At 45.5% G+C, this 16,774-nt stretch overlaps 1 protein-coding gene across 5 annotated transcripts in view; it reads right to left on the reverse strand.

Moving 5' to 3' along the window:
• Positions 1–1,945: 1,945 nt before the first annotated feature.
• Positions 1,946–16,774, reverse strand: part of HECW2 (HECT, C2 and WW domain containing E3 ubiquitin protein ligase 2) — a 479,776-nt gene continuing 464,947 nt past the window's right edge. For all 5 annotated transcript variants that reach the window (XM_073633114.1, XM_073633112.1, XM_073633113.1 and 2 more), the window contains 2 exons: positions 4,881–4,993; positions 1,946–2,741 (listed from right to left, as the gene is read on the reverse strand). In XM_073633114.1, the coding sequence (XP_073489215.1) occupies positions 2,630–2,741; positions 4,881–4,993 (225 nt within the window). In that variant the 3' untranslated portion in view covers positions 1,946–2,629. The remainder of the gene's footprint in view (positions 2,742–4,880; positions 4,994–16,774) is intronic.

Consider the following 16,774-nt stretch of genomic DNA (forward strand, 5'->3'; position numbering starts at 1 on the left):
ACCTTGTAACATTAACGAGTCACATGACACCGGGGAGGGAAAATGGCTAATTGGGCCCAATTTGGACATTTACACTTAGGGGTGTACTCACTTTTGTTGCCAGCGGTTTAGACATTATTGGCTGTGTGTTGAGTTACTTTGAGGGAACAGCAAATTTACACTGTTATAACAAACTGTACACTCACTACTTTACAGTGTTGCAAAGTGTCATTTCTTCAGTGTTGTCACATGAAAATATATAATAAATTATTTACAAAAATGTGAGGGGTGTACTCACTTTTGTGAGATAATATATACATATATATATATATATATAGATATATAGGCAGAGAAATAGCAGTACACTGTGCTTCCCACTGAAAAGCTGGGCAGGGGGGCATGTCAGCACAAGTCTGACCACTGGAGTACGGGCAGGTTGTGCTCCAATATAGAATGCAAGGAAAAAACGGATTACGCTGGGATAATGTGCTTTCAAACCAAGCGTGGTCAGTTTGAAAAAGGAAAACAAGGGGACTGGCAGGATCACCATGTATTTCACACAAAGGAAGCAATGCAAAGAGAACAGAATACTTTTTCATACAAGTTCATGGTAACACAGTCACAGATCAGGAATATGAAATGTTGGAGTAACATAGTCCTATATATCTCATGATGGGGTTTTGTGTGTGTTAATTGCTTCCTGGGTCACAGATCTAAACTTTTTCAACCATGCCTGTGCAATCCTCCAGCAAAAATAAGTTGGCGTCCAGTATTTGTCAGTTGGTTTAGGTAATTTCACCCTTAGTTTGTACTGCTGCTTATTGAAATTAAAAATATTAAATGTTTTATATTTTTGTGTATAAAATAATAAACTGTTTTACATTTTTTTACACATTCAACTTTTATCATTTAAAATGTAAAATATAACAAAAGAGAAAAAAAGCAAATAAAAACTTTATTATTGAAGGTGCTAAATAATACATCAAAGCCCATTTATGCAGTTATAGAGATGATATTAACATGTTCATAAATGTTAACAATTGAAATATTCCATTGTTCTTGTACAATAACTATATAAAAATAATCAAATGTGTTCTTTCATGGTATTGTACATAGTGTTCAATTAACTGCACATTTTAAGACATCCATGCATTATTAGAATAACACCATTTCAGATTATACTGGATCTTACAACCTTCCACACAAAATGTTAATATAGTGGTATATTTGATATTATTTATAAATTATTTTGGAAACTGACATCTGAATTGAGCTTTCCCAATATAAAATATGGTAAGATGATATGTAAAACTGTCAACTTCTTACAAAAAATTTGTTAAATTCCTGCTCAAAATTTTACTCATGGCAGCACAACACATCTTCTTTGATAATAGTCTTAATTGCCTCAGAATTGCCAAACAAATGCAATGATCAGTGCTATTCAGTTTTTTTACCTAAGGTACATTTCTGGCCTCCAATGACGTGTTGTTAGTTTACATAACCTGACCACAGCATACATAACTTTGTAAACTGCAATATGCTTTTTATAGGGAGCACATCTCAAAATCATACATAGGCTGTTTATTTAATAAAGATGGTAATCAAACATATTTTTATGACTTTTTAATTATTGTCATATGATGGTCCAAAAAATATGTATAATACCTTTTTTGTAGAAAAAAAAGACTCTTGAGAAAAAGTTCTACAAAATAATTCAAATAAATCAACAATATTTTTTTTTCTTCAATAACTGAATGAATATTTGCTTTAAAACAGGGCTGCATTCAATAGGAAAAAAAATAAAAAAAAACGCAGTGTTAAGCTGTACAGTATAGTATATAAAGGAACACATTCAAAATTCCTATGAATGTGAAAAATAATTTTCGAATCTGAAAATATTAACAGTGTCAGCATTACATTTTTTTTAAAGCACATGATTTAATGCATCAGAAATGCAAATAATAAATAAGATAAATATTTTACATTAACATTTAGTATTTGTGGTTCTGACAAATGATGTGATTAAAAACAGTACTATTAACATACATGTTTAATTGTAGAAAGCAACCACATACCTGTGCCTCTGGGAAATATACATTGATACAGAAAATGTGCAGTTTTTTTTTTTTTTTTTGCATGTGTCACATCAGTTAAAACTGCTGATAGTTGCATTAAAAGAGTTTGCAGATTTAAACATGCATCACATTTGACACATGTTTAGTAAATCTGACTTGGTATGTTTGCTCTTGGCTAGTGTAACTAAAATTAAGATGCATAGCATGCAAGCATCTTAACATTACCTGCAAAACTGGAATGCATTATAATGTGTATATCTGTCACTTCCACTTAGTGCAGTTTATCTGTTTTGTCCCGGTAGGATTACAGATGTAACAGAAGAAAGTATGTTATAGTGTAAAATTATATTGTTCATTGCAAGATATTTTTCCTTTAATTCATGTTGTACAAAACGTATTATTCAGACTTGTGCAGGAACAGTGACATACTAGAGTCTCAGGTTTGCAGAATTTGGCAGATCATAACTGAAACAGTCTGTTTTCCAAAGTTGAACTTGAAGTTTTGGAGTAGTTATGCCAGCTTTGCAAACCTTCTGTTTGATAAAGGTGCTTTAGAACGTCATAAATAGATGGAATTACTCAAGGCCAAATGTACTTGTTTCCTCAACTGCAGTTAACATCTTCTCATAAAGCATAGAAAATGACGGATACGGTGGAAGATCTAGTCGGTTGAAACATGTATGGGCCCTGGAAAAAAAATAAAATTATTTCATATTGTGCTACAGAAATGACAGACATAGATTTGAGTCATGCTGCTGGTAATAAATAATCACTTGTAGGACAACTGTCCAACTAGTAAGTTAAAAAAGTAAAGTCCATATAAATTCAAGTTCTGCATTATCCACATCATTAAGGGCCAGTGTCAAGGGTTGTGTGATAGCCAAATGCAGCAGGTGTTTGATAACAGCTTGAGACACTCCTAAGGTCATTCAGAATTCATTGTAGGTGTAGTTGACCTGAACTTGACCTTCTTCTGCTGCTTTTGCATTCCCAAAGACTTGTACAGGAAGTTCTGACGTTTTTTTTTAAATCTTTTTTTCATCTTTTTTCAAAGTTGAACTCTAGGCATCTATTAAAAACAACATTTGATGTAGTTATGATTTTTTTTAAGCATGAAATGTATTTTTTAAATGCAGCTAGGGCAAATACCTGAATTTGACTTAATATCAGCCCCATGTGCTTCCCTGCACGACAGGACTAAAAGAGGGAGTGACAGCACTTGGAGCCAATCTGCGAGCCAAAGTAATGGCAACCACAAAAATAACTGGATGGGTTCTAACTATGATTTCTGCAATACAGAAAGTGCCAGGTTGAAGTCCCATGGAGTCAACAGAATCCTGACCGGTGCAATAATATGTTTGACGTCTTGCACAAAGGCACACACCAAGGAATGTGAAGCAAACAGTCTCTGAGTGTGGGTGCTTCTTGCAAACTGTAGTCTCACCAGCAATCGGTCTGCTGTGTCCTGTAGTCCCATAAGGAAAGCTCTGTTGTAATCTGCACCGCTACAAGGCACCGCTACAACCTGTAGTCCCATTGACATTTCTGGCCTGCTGGAACCAGTAGTCCTTCAAGAACCCACAATGCTACTCGCACATTAGGATCTATGATGGCTGTTGCCAGAGCGCTATGCCCTACTCGTAACATCAATGGCTGCACTGGGCATGTGCCTAGTCAGTCCTGAGTTAATGCAGGGGGTGGAGAAAAATTCTCTGCCTCCTACTTTTGGTGCCCAGGAGGCTGTATAGTTGCAAAAAATCACCTACACAGTGTAAAAGAAAAAATCATTTTGGGCAAAAAAATTCCTTTTCTACCCAAAAAGGGGGAACCAGCAGCGACTCGGTTACCCAAGGACACTCACCAGTCTGCCATAGGACCCCCAAAGGGTAGTCCAATCCTCAGCTATCACAGCCAGTCACAAGGGCCTTCATGGACTCTTCAGCTGCAGATCACTAAGGATTCTGCAGGGTCCAGTTCTGACCAGCAATGTTGCAGGCCATCCAACATGTCCACAGTGTGGTACGGGTATATTCCACAGGGTATATTCCTAGATAAGCCATAGGAAAAAGCTAGTTTCCTAAGCCTAGGTGGAACTGGTGAGAAGCTAGCTACTTTTTCATGCAGAGACTGCATATGGCCATCACCTACGACAATAGTAAAAAACAAAAAACTGAAGCCTCGCCTAATGGGGAGGGGTTTTGCCAAGAAGGGAATTTCCTGTCTTTTTTGTCAGTGTCCAATCACCTGAAGATGGCAGCAAAACCCTATTATCATGTATATGAAGATGCTATTTGTCCCTTGATGTACAAAAAGGAAATCTACTGTCGGTATATTTGACATTATGGGGTTGATTTACTAAAAGCAAGATGCATTTTACAGAAGTTTATATTGTTCATTAGCATACATTAATTCTTCTGATAATATCCTCATTACATGCATGTAACATATCTATAATTAACATACCATTAAGGGCCATTACATTTTTTTAATTATTTTTTGAGATGTTACACCAAAGAGCAAGGTTAATTGCATGAGCAGTATTATTACAGCCACAGTTTTTTAAAATGATAAAAAAAAAAAAAATCTATTGAAGCGATTTTAAATATTATCAGCTTGCTAAAAAATGAGTACAACTCGAGAACCAAATTTAAGCAAAACCTGCAGTGAGGAGGTGTAGAAGCTGCCATTTCTGTCCTCTCCCATTGAAAATATTCATTTCCTATAAAGTGTCTCCACTATTTACCCTCTGCATGCTTTATTGCTGAAGACCATGTACACATAATCTGATTCAAAGTATAATCTTATGCAGTCATCTTGTTTTAATACCTTGGAAGAGCTGTGATTTTTCCCCACTTCTCCACACAGAAACGTCTTGGCCCATTGCTGCCTCTGAGGGAGGCAAAACCTTCATATGGGATACTGGAAGTACCTGTAACAAACTACCAAAACAAAGAAATTTCAAATTACAACTTGCTTAAACAAAGCTATATACAAATTACCATAGATACCTACTGTACATAAAGCATAGGATTAATTTACCTTATCTATATACCATGTGTGTGTGTATATGTATAAATACACACACACACATCTGCTATGTCATCCTAATGACTGTGACATCATAGTTAATATAGAGGCCCCCTGGACCTTTTAAACAAAAGGCTGATTGATTGTCCATCACATTGTTTGTGGGCTAGACTGTAGCAAATAGGAGTAAAAAATAGGATTTTTTAAAACAGCTTACCTGTAAAATCCTTTTCTTTCGAAGGACATCACAGGACACAGAGCCACAGTAATTACTGATGGGTTATATAGGTATCACTGGTGATTGGACACTGGCACAGCCTATCAGGAAGTTCAACCCCCTATATAATCCCTCCCCCTTGCAGGGATACCTCAGTTTTGTAGCCAAGCAATATAGTGTATTAGAAGAGGGGCGGGACCTCTGTGTCCCGTGATGTCCTTCGAAAGAAAAGGATTTTACAGGTAAGCTGTTTTAAAAAATCCTATTTTCTTTCTCGAACATCACGGGACACAGAGCCAGAGTAATTACTGATGGGATGTCCCAGAGCAATGCTACCTGAAGGGGGGGAACCACGACCAAGTAGGGTGCAATCAGACCTGAGGACCCTGTACCGCTGCCTGCAGCACACTATGCCCAAAGGCGATATCCTCATGCCTTCTCACATCCACCTGATAGAATCTGGTGAATGTATGAACTGAAGACCAGGTTGCGGCCTTGCAGATTTGAGCCATAGAGGCCCGGTGATGCACTGCCCAAGAAGCACCAATAGCCCTTGTGGAATGTGCCCTGATCTGAAACGGAGGAATCTTCTGTTTCAAACCGCAAGCTTGAATGATCAACTGTCGAATCCATTTAGAAATGGTAGCTTTTGACGCTGCCTGTCCTCTATTGGGACCCTCTGGCAGCACAAACAAAACATCCGTCTTGCGGATCTGAGTAGTTGCCCCTAGATAGGCCTTAACTGCTCTTACTACATCCAACGAATGTAGAGATCTCTCTTCCGGAGAACAGGGATCTGGAAAAAAGGAAGGTAGAACAATGTCTTGGTTTAAATGAAAATCAGAAACCACCTTCGGTAAAAAACTAGGATGAGGGCGTAGTACCACTCTATCCTTGTGTATAATCAAATAAGGCTCCTTACAGGAAAGAGCTGCTAATTCTGATACTCTTCTAGCAGAAGAGATGGCCACCAGAAAAATTAATTTCCTTGTCAACAAGACCAAAGGAATCTGACTTATTGGTTCAAAAGGCTGTTTCTGTAACACAGCCAGGACCAAATTCAAGTCCCAGGGGTTTAGGGGCGTTTTAACCGGAGGATTAAGACGCATCACCCCCTGCATAAAGTTTCGGACCAAAGAATGCGAAGCAAGTGGCCGCTGAAATAATACTGATAAAGAAGAAACCTGGCCCTTGATGGTACTTAAGGCCAGCTTCATCTCTAATCCCATCTGTAGAAAATCAAGGATTCTACCTATGACATATTTCCTGGGATGCCAACCTCTGGATTCACACCAGGTTATATAAGCCTTCCAGACTCTATGATAAATCATCCTGGAAGCTGGCTTCCTTGCATTAATCGAGGTAGATATGACAGGACCTGAGAGCCCACGACTCTTCAGAACGTGGGTCTCAATAGCCAAACCGTCAAATTTAGCGTTTGTAAGGCAGGATGGAACACTGGACCCTGAGATAACAGGTCTGGGCGTACCGGTAGGGTCCACGGGGAACCCACCGTCATCCTTACTATTTCTGCATACCAAGTCCTTCTGGGCCAAGCGGGGGCCACCAGAAGTACCGACTTCATTTCCTGCCTGATCCTGCGAAGGAGTCGTGGTAGTAGCAGAATAGGCGGGAATGCGTAAATCAGTGAGAACCGATGCCACGGAATCACCAACGCATCCGTCCCGCATGCAAGAGGATCTTTTGTCCTTGCCACAAATCTGTCTATCTTTTTGTTGAATCGGGATGCAAAGAGATCTACATCTGGAACCCCCCATCTTTGGCATATGGCCCAAAAGACGTCGGGATGCAGAGACCATTCCCCTGGAAGTAACTGCTGGCGACTTAGATAGTCCGCCTGCCAATTCTCTATTCCCGGGATGAAAACTGCCGATATGCATGGCACATGCATCTCTGCCCAGACTAAGATCTGGTTCACCTCTTTTTGAGCAGCTCGGCTCCGGGTGCCTCCCTGATGATTGACATAAGCCACTGCTGTGGCATTGTCGGACTGGATCCTGACCGGACAACCCTGTAGCCTGATAGTCCAGGCTTTTAGAGCTAGATGTATCGCCCGGATCTCCAGAATGTTGATGGGTAAGGTCCTCTCTGTCTTGGATCATACCCCTTGGACCGCAGCCTGTTCCAGAACTGCTTCCCAACCTGACAGACTGGCATCTGTTGTTACCACCGTCCAGGTAACCGGTAGAAAGGATTTCCCCTTCTGCAGGTTTTCGGGTATGAGCCACCAATTGAGGCTCTGACGCACCGCATGCGACAGGTGCATCGGAAAGTCTAATGCCTGAACCTTCTTGTTCCAGGTCGACAGAATACTGTGTTGCAGCATTCTTGAGTGAAACTGAGCATAGGGAACTGCTTCGAATGAAGACACCATCTTCCCTAGTAGCCTCATACAAAGGCGGACTGAGGGACCCTTCTTGGTCCTTACTGTCAGAATCAGCTCTCTCAAAGCAGTGATCTTTGCCTGGGGTAGAAATATTTTCTCCTGGTTTGTATCTATAATCAGACCTAAATACTCCAGTCTTCTTACTGACCGTGGTCCTCAAGTTTCCATTCAAAGAGGCTACCGACCGGTCTATCAAGAGCAGGTCGTCTAGGTATGCTATGACAGCTATACCCTGAGCCCTTAATCTGGCCAGAGGAGGAGCCAAGATCTTTGTGAACACTCGAGGTGCAGTGGCTATCCCGAAAGGCAGAGCCACAAACTGGAAATGGCGCCCTCCTACCTCGAAGCGCAGAAACTTCTGATGAGCAGGAAAAATGGGCACATGCAGATATGCATCTCTGATGTCTATTGATGCCAGAAATTCTCCTCCCTGCAGGGTGGGAACTACTGTTCGAATTGATTCCATGCGGAAGGATTGAATCCTTAGGAATCGGTTCAGATCCCTTAAGTCCAAAATGGGCCTGACATCCCCATTTGGCTTTTGGACCGTAAAAAGGTTGGAATAGAAGCCCAATCCCTGGTCCTTTGCGGGAACTATCATAATGACCTCCTGCGACAAAAGTCGCTCTAACGCTAGGAGGAGCGACTGCTTCTTCTCTGGGTCTCTGGGAACATTTGATCTGAGGAACCGAGGAGAAGGGAATTCCTGAAACTCCAGCTTGTACCCTAAGGTTACCGTGGAGACTACCCATCTGTCCTGGAAGTCCTCGTGCCAGAGCTCTGAGAACTGTCGCAGTCTTCCCCCCACTCGAGTGAGCGGGGGCGCCCCCTCATGCAGAGGTCTTAGTGTTTTGCCTAGTAGGCTTCTTTCCCCAGGACTTCTTTTGTCCCTGGGGTTGACTCTTGTCTCTCGACCCCGATGGAGGCGGCCGTCGAGACTGCCTGGAGGCTGAAGCCCCCGGCGCTGGGGAAAGAGTCCGTTTGAAAGAGGGACGCTTACTCTTCTTCTTGACAGGTAAGAGAGTGCTTTTCCCACAAGAGATTCTCTTGATATAGTTATCCAAGTCCTCTCCAAACAACCTTGCACCACGAAATGGAAACCCAGCCAGTAGCTTCTTACATGGTGCTTCGGCTGACCAATTTTTCAACCATAGGATTCTACGTATATGCACCAACCCCAGTGAAAGACGGGAGGTTTGCACGATAGAATCTCTAATGGCGTCAACCACAAAGCATAAGGCCGCTGGAAGGTTAGCAAACCCCTGGGCCTGCTGTTCAGGTAATACTTTGATGACCTGCTTAACATGGTCTCTTAAGTATTGACAGACTCCAATCGCTGCTACTGCAGGTTGGGCCACTGATCCTGCTAAGGAGAAAACATCCTTCAATAGGGATTCCATCCTTTTATCTACAGGATCCCTGAGCATCTGAGCATTGTCTACAGGACAAATCAGGCTATTATTTACGGAGGAAATGGCGGCATCAATAGCCGGTATTCCCCACATTTTAATAAACTTTTCTTCCATCGGATAAAGTGTTGAAAACTTTCTCGGCGGAAAAAAACGTTTGTCTGGGTGATCCCACTCAGAATAAATAAGCTTTTCAAGTAAAGTATGAACAGGAAAAGCATGTGCTGCTTGGAAAGGTTTCAGTGACCCCAAAGCAGAAGAGGATTCTTTAGCAGTTTCAGGTATGGGCAACTTAAATGTGGAGCGGACCAATCCAGTGAGGATCTGCACTAAGACTTTCTCCTCTTGGGAAGTCGCAGAGGGTCCCTCTCTACCTGAATCCTCCGAAGAGGAATCATCCATCCCATCCCGATCCTCTGAAAGGGATTCATCTCCTTTATCCCAGAGCTCCTCTGTCTGAGGGTCTTGGGGAACAGAGGAAAGCCTAGTGCGTTTTCTTCCACTGAGTGAAGACGTAATCACGGCCATTAATCTTTCCTCTAGACCATTAATGGTTGAGGAAAAAACCTCTTGTGTAATATATACAGGGGCTGAAGTGCCAGAAGCAGGTGTAGCCCGACCCCGATGGCTCTCCCTGGCTAGCCGTCCCTGGCCCATCTTTAGGGGGGGAGGATGCTGCCGACAGGGGGCCCTCAGAACCTGAACGAGATCCCCTAGTGTCTCTGGTTCCTGGGGTGCTTGAACCTCTTCTACCCATAGTGCAAAGCAACAAGGTGTGAGGTATACAAATGAACACTGCCCGCTGAGCGATGTAGTCTGGCTAAAAGCCTTGCTACCCAATGCTCAGTCTGGTGTTACTTCAGTAAATGCTGCCTAGGAGAATGCCTGTGTCCCACCTTACATGCGACCGTCAGCTCTGTGTCTCTCAGAAGGCTGTGTGCACCTGTACAGAGTGCCTCTAATAGCCTGCAGCTGGCCTGAGTGGGAGTCTAAGCACCTGTGCTGACGTCCCGCCCCCCCCCCCCTCGAGTTTTGAAAAAAACTAGCGCTTCCCGCGCTGCCGACTCTCCTGTCATGCTTCCGGAGAAAGGCTGGGGATGGGGGGGGGGGGAGGGAGTCTGGTAACAAGATCTGCCTGAACGGCTATCTTGAGAGATGGTGGCCATTAGGCCGCAGAGCCCGGGTGGTATAACCACTTTCTAGACCCCTGTGGCCCCTCTCTAGCCTGGGGGGGAACATTCAAACATGAGAAATCCCCCTTTCCACCTTACCTGTTTGCAGCCTGCTTGATACGCTGGGACATAAACAGCGATTACAACACCTGAGACAGAGTCAGCATGTGTAGGTTTGTGCTCTTGGCAGCCCCCGGTGGTCACAATAGGCATAGCATGCATTTACCTTAAAGGAGAAAAGCCACTCGAACTCAAAAATTCTGTGGAATCTCCTCTTACCTTATCCAGCCGCAGGGTGCTGTTTACACAGACCCAATCTTCACCTCTCATGGTGGGCTCCGTTTGAAAAAACCGTCAGAGACTGGGGCCCCCATCAGTAGGGGGATCCAACAGTTCTGGGACCGTAAAGCACCTCGCCAGAAATTAGGAAGTTTAAAGCCATTTTCTGATCTGCGGGGTCCAGCTCTCTAAAAAGAGAAGCATTACGGGTAAAACCTTGTTTCTTCGGACACGAGGCCCGGGTACCATTCAATTCGGCCATGAAAAGACACTTTGAATGGATCCGGTTCGCCTGGCTTGCCCCAGTATAGGATATCAGGATATTCCCTTTGGAGCTCAGCACAGGACATCTTTACACGTCCATCACCTAAGACACTGGCGTAAAAACTGAGGTATCCCTGCAAGGGGGAGGGATTATATAGGGGGTTGAACTTCCTGATAGGGTGTGCCAGTGTCCAATCACCAGTGATACCTATATAACCCATCAGTAATTACTGTGGCTCTGTGTCCCGTGATGTTCGAGAAAGAAAACAAAAATATGCCCTGGCATCAGAGGTCAGTGGGAGTAAATAAAAATTCCCTTGCATTAGTGCTAATGAGAGTAATAAATGTCCCAGTGTCAGTGAGTAAACATGCCAAGGCTTCAGCGGGAGTAAAAAATGCCCCTGCGTTTAAGTTCAGTAAGAGTAAAAAATACCACTGCCAGTGGTCATAATAAAAGCCCCTGCTTCACTGGTCAGTGGGAGTAATAAATGTCTATGTGATAGTGGAAGGGAATAAATGTCTGTCAGTGGAAGAAATAGTGCCCCTGTGTCAGTGGGAAGAAGGGTTCTGAACCTGTGTCAGTTGGAAGAGCGGTGAACCTGTGTCAGTGGGAAGAATGGTGAACCTGTATCAGTGGGAAGAACAGTGAACCTGTATCAGTGGGAAGAACGGTGAACCTGTATCAGTGGGAAGAACGGTGAACCTGTGTCAGTGGAAAGAACGGTGAACCTGTGTCAGTGGAAAGAACGGTGAACCTGTGTCAGTGGGAAGAACGGTGAACCTGTGTCACAGGGAAGAACGGTGAACCTGTGTCAGTGGGAAGAACGGTGAACCTGTGTCAGTGGGAAGAACTGCTGCTCAGCAGCACTTACCTTACATGCTCCATCTCCCATGCTTCCCCTCTGGATGAGGTCACAGCTTGAACTATATAGGCACTATAAGGAAGGAGATCACTCCACCCATTGATTCCTGTTATATTGCAAGTTGCTAAATAACTCTGAAAAAAACAGCTACCCTTGGGGCGTGGCCTGAAGCTGCATGGCGTGAGGAGTGCAGAGTGAGAGCTCCGGCTGCACATTATCCTCTAACCCAATCGTGTGGGGCTAATTTATCGTCTAACTTGGCACACACCATCCGTACCACTCAGCAATCCTCCCGAGCTCATGTCGCCACCGAAACGAGCCCCAGGAGCGCTGGCAAAACTCGATAAATACCGCCATGAGGAGCGGGACTCAGCGGGGGGAAGATGGCGCCGCACCCTCGGCTGTGGAGGAGGCCCCGCTCTCTGGAGACACAGCCCGCATCCTCGAAGCTGTTTCCCTTTGGCAGATGACCCTTACATGTAAGATTGAGGAGGTCAAAGTCGTCATCTCCTTAATCAGCCAGGATATATACAAATTGCGGGAGAGTGTGACCGAAACAGAGCGCAGAATAGGACTGGTGGAAGACGATATCCCACCGCTGCAGGTCACCACCGAGCGGCTCCAATACCAACTGAATGTCGTCCTAGGTAAGCAGGACGACATGGAGAACAGACTCTGCTGCTGTAACCTTCGTTTCGTGGGACTTCCAGAGGTCAGAGGGATCGGAGAATCTCCCCGTTACTAACTATGGCAGAGAGGTATTTTCCTCTACGTTCATGGTGGGGAGGGCGCTCCGGCTGGCTGCGCAGCCCCCAACCAACTGGAGCCCCCCCCGCGTACCTTCATCGCAAAGCTCTTGAATTACCGGGACCAAGATGCAATTCTACGCCTCACCCGCGAAAAGGGCAACATACCATTTGGCAGCACGCCTATCGCAGTGTATCCAGATTTCTCTGCTGAGGTCCAGAAAAAGCAGGCACAGTTCTCAGAAGCCAAGCGACGACTGCGCAATCATCACTTACCCTACGCCATGTTGTTCCCAGCACGCCTCCGAGTGATCCGGGATGGTAAGCCTCACTTCTTTGAGGACCCCTCCGCAGTCATCCCCTGGCTGGAAAGGCAAGATGCAGCTGCCCCTGCACCATCATAACCTCCCGTCTTTGCCCTCCCACAGATAAAGCTTGCAGGACTGGGAACCCGAGACCTTCGCCCTGGATGCCACCCTCTTGAACCGTGAGTTGGCTGCGGCCCATCTCATGCTCATTCTCTCCCCTTCTTTCATTGTGCTTATGGTAACCCCTGAGGTTCCCATATACAGCTTACACCTTTCTCCCCTGGCCTGCTGCACACCAGGCATGCCGCCACTCATGACGCTTCAACTACTATATAATGCCCCCACAAGACACCCGTATCCAGCCACTTAGGAGCGCTATATTTGCACCCCCCCAAACACCCAGATGCTAGACTTCCTAGCACTGCAGTGCACTTCTGATGACTTTTATTCGCCCCAGGGACAGTCGAGCATGCACCAGAACTTCCATTCCATTTGCACCTCCGTGATTATCTTCCCTTTTCCTGCCGTCAATGGTGCACCTCGCTGTTCTCCCAAGAATTGTTTCCCTGACCAGCAGCAGTCCTCACGGCTGTGGAGGACTGCCACAAGTTTGATGTGCCACGCTGGTCCAGTGCTGGCAAAGTTTATGTGTTTTTTTTTCTCTTTTTCCTTTTTCTTGTTAAAATACCTGACATGTTTATTACCGCAATGTGTATACTGCTGTTTGCTATTACTTACGCCTGTTTAACTTCCTTCCGTAATGGCTCCCTGCAGGTCTGCCACAGATGCTTTATTGCTCTCTTTGTCCCACTTGCAGGGCTCCAATATACAATGGGACGCAGGATTTTTGTCTCTACACATGTTTCCGTGTATGAGGATTTAGGTATGTGTGGATGTGGGCGCGGACTACCCCCTCTGATCCAGCTATACACCCAACCAATACCTCTGTCAATATGGCAACCCTTAAATTAGTCACATGGAATGTGAGAGATCTGAGGGCCAAACCTAAACGGCTTGCTGTCCTCTCCCACCTCAAACAAATACAAGCGGACATATCTGTTTTTGTAGAGACCCACATAACAGGCCAAATGCAACTGGCACTCAAGAAGCCCTGGCTGGGCTGGGTCTACCAGGCCCCATATACCAACAACTCTAGAGGTGTTGCTATCCTCATCGCCAAATTGGCCCAATTTCAGCTTCATAATCTGCAGTCGGATCAGCAAGGCAGGTTTCTGTACCTACATGCCACCATAGGGGGACTTGAGGTCCTCATCCTAGCCTTTTATATCCCCCTACCATTTCAGCTTGCTGCTCTTCAAGAAGGCTTGGCTTTCATGACCCAACATCCCGCAGTACCCGCCATATGGATAGGAGACTTCAACATGGTCATCGACCCCCTCCTTGACAGACTCCGCCCGCCCAACATAATGTCAGCCCAGCCCGCACTGACTAGGTTTTGGAGATTCCTTTTGGAATTTGCCATGACAGACACCTGGAGACTCAAACACCCTACCAAAACCTCGTTCTCCTGTTTCACCCCCTCACAGGCCGCTATGTCTCGCATAGACATGATACTGCTTTCCCCTACCCTGGTCCAGGACCTCCTCGAAGCAGGGTTTGGGGTCAGGGTCTTATCAGATCATTCACTCAATTGGATCACCCTTCGCCTGCCCTCCACCCTCCCGACCCGCATATGGAGACTGAATCCATTCTGGCTCACAGTCCTCACGGACTTAGAGGCCATTCAACGCGAGTGGACTCACTACTCTCCAATGCGGGTTCGGCTTCAGCTGGGATGGTGTGGGAGGCATTCAAACTACATGCCCACTCAATCCTCTCTATAAGGGTAAAGAGACATAAGGCCTCCTCTAAACTAATCCTACAGCAGGCCGAGGAGAGGCTTGGCTCCCTCGAGCAGGTTTTCCTTGCAGAACCATCTTCCTCCAATTGCGCTCAACTTCGCTTACACTCCAGGCTCACAGATCACCTACACTTCGAAAAAGCTAAAAGTGGCATATTCTTTAGTAAACAAAAAACCTTTGAGCATGGCGAGCGGGCTGGGAAACTTCTGGCATATGTGGCCCACTTAGATCACAGCCCCCCTGTGGTAGTTCAGCTCCGTTCGGAGACTGGACTCACGCTTACAGACCCTGCACAGGTAGCCCAAAAGTTCAGGCGTTTCTACTCTGACCTGTACACCTCAAAGATCAATTACCTTCCAACTGAATTACACTCACTCCTGAAAAACATAGACTTTCCTTCCCTCACGGACCCTCAAATAGAGCTCCTGGAAGTGCCCATAACTGAGAAATGTATAATGGAAGCAATAGCGAGCCTACCGGCATCAAAAGCTCTGATGGTCTTCCCTTGGAGTTTTATTCCCAATTCCATGAAGTCCTCTCCTCCCCAAATTGCAGGTGCTATATTCCCATATTTACGATTCTGGCAACCTCCCATGTTCCATGGGTGAAGCCTCCTCCCCAAATTGCAGGCGCTATATTCCCATATTTACGATTCTGGCACCCTCCCATGTTCCATGGGTGAAGCCCTTATCGTCCTCATCCCGAAACCAGGAAAAGACCCCCTATACCCTGAATCATATCACCCCATCTCCATTTTACAATTAGATGTTAAAATACTGGCCAAAATTCTTGCCCTAAGACTCAATAAAGTGAGCCTCATTCATGCCAACCAGACTGGCTGTATGCCCAATAAAAATACAGCATTTAATCTTAGGAGACTGTTTATGTATCTCCAAGCCACACATGACAATGTTGGATCCAGGGTGGTGGTTAGCCTGGATGCCGCAAGGGCATTTGACTCCGTGGAGTGCGGCTACCTGTGGGAATGCCTCCGTAGATTCGGCTTCAGCCCTAGATTCATCAGGTGGCTCCAGCTCCTGTACCAGGCTCCCACCGTCCGGAGCCAGGTCAATGGTAAGACATCTGATCCCTTTCCTCTGTCCCGTGGTACCCGTTAGGAATGCCCCATATTGCCTATGCTATACGCACTAGCCGTTGAGCCTTTAGCCATTGCCATTAGGGCGCATCCTGACATTAAAGGCCTCCGCTTGGGGCAGGTGATTGAAGTGCCCAGTCTCTATGCAGACGATATGCTCCTTTATCTAGAGGACGCAGGTCCTTCCTTGACAGCGGCACTACACCTGATCCTCTGGTTTGGAACCTTTTCGGGACTGCAAATGAATTGGTCTAAGTCTCAAATCCTCCCCATAGACCTCTCTGCCCCCACAGCTGAACAGGAGGCTCTCCCCCTGGTGAGGACCAACACACTCAAATATCTGGGCATACAGTGCTCACGCTCCCTCACAGACTATGCACACCTTAATAGAGAACCAGTGTATGACCGTCTCAAAAATAAAACCCAAGTCTGGTCCAGACTCCCTCTTGGAGTTATGAGCCGCATTAACTTAGTGAAGATGATACTCCTTCCCAAACTACTCTACCTATTCTGGCACTCCCCCCTATACATCCCCGCCCACATATTTAGATCCATGGAATCTATTCTCAATACGTTTGTGTGGGGCTCCTCCAGGCACAAGCTGTCATGGCAAACTTTAAAACACCCCGTACACTTGGGTGGCACGGCCCTCCCTGACCTAGCACTATATTACATAGCTTCACAATTATCCCATTTCTACTACCTCAACTGACATGACAAGCTCCGTTACTCCACACTGGTATGCACATCGGCTACCGATGTTGTGGCCCACCCCTTCCAGATACGCTTCTGCAACCATCAGTGCCCCCCCTCGCTCAGGTAATAGATGCCTTATGTTGTCCCACCACCGTAAAATTTGGCAGCTAGCACAAACCATCACTGGCGCTCCCCCCCTGCATGCTCACACGCCTATTTGGGACAACCCTCAACTGCCTGAGTTGATGACCATCCCCGATTATAAGATGTGGGTGGCCAGGAGAGTTATATACTTGTCCCAACTTATTGCTGGGGGTGCAGTAAAGACATTCCAAGCCCTTAAGGAAGAGTTTGCCCTCCCTAACCACATGTTC

The sequence above is a fragment of the Aquarana catesbeiana genome, linkage group LG06 (assembly GCF_042186555.1).
Source record: "Aquarana catesbeiana isolate 2022-GZ linkage group LG06, ASM4218655v1, whole genome shotgun sequence".
NCBI classification, from domain to species: domain Eukaryota; kingdom Metazoa; phylum Chordata; class Amphibia; order Anura; family Ranidae; genus Aquarana; species Aquarana catesbeiana.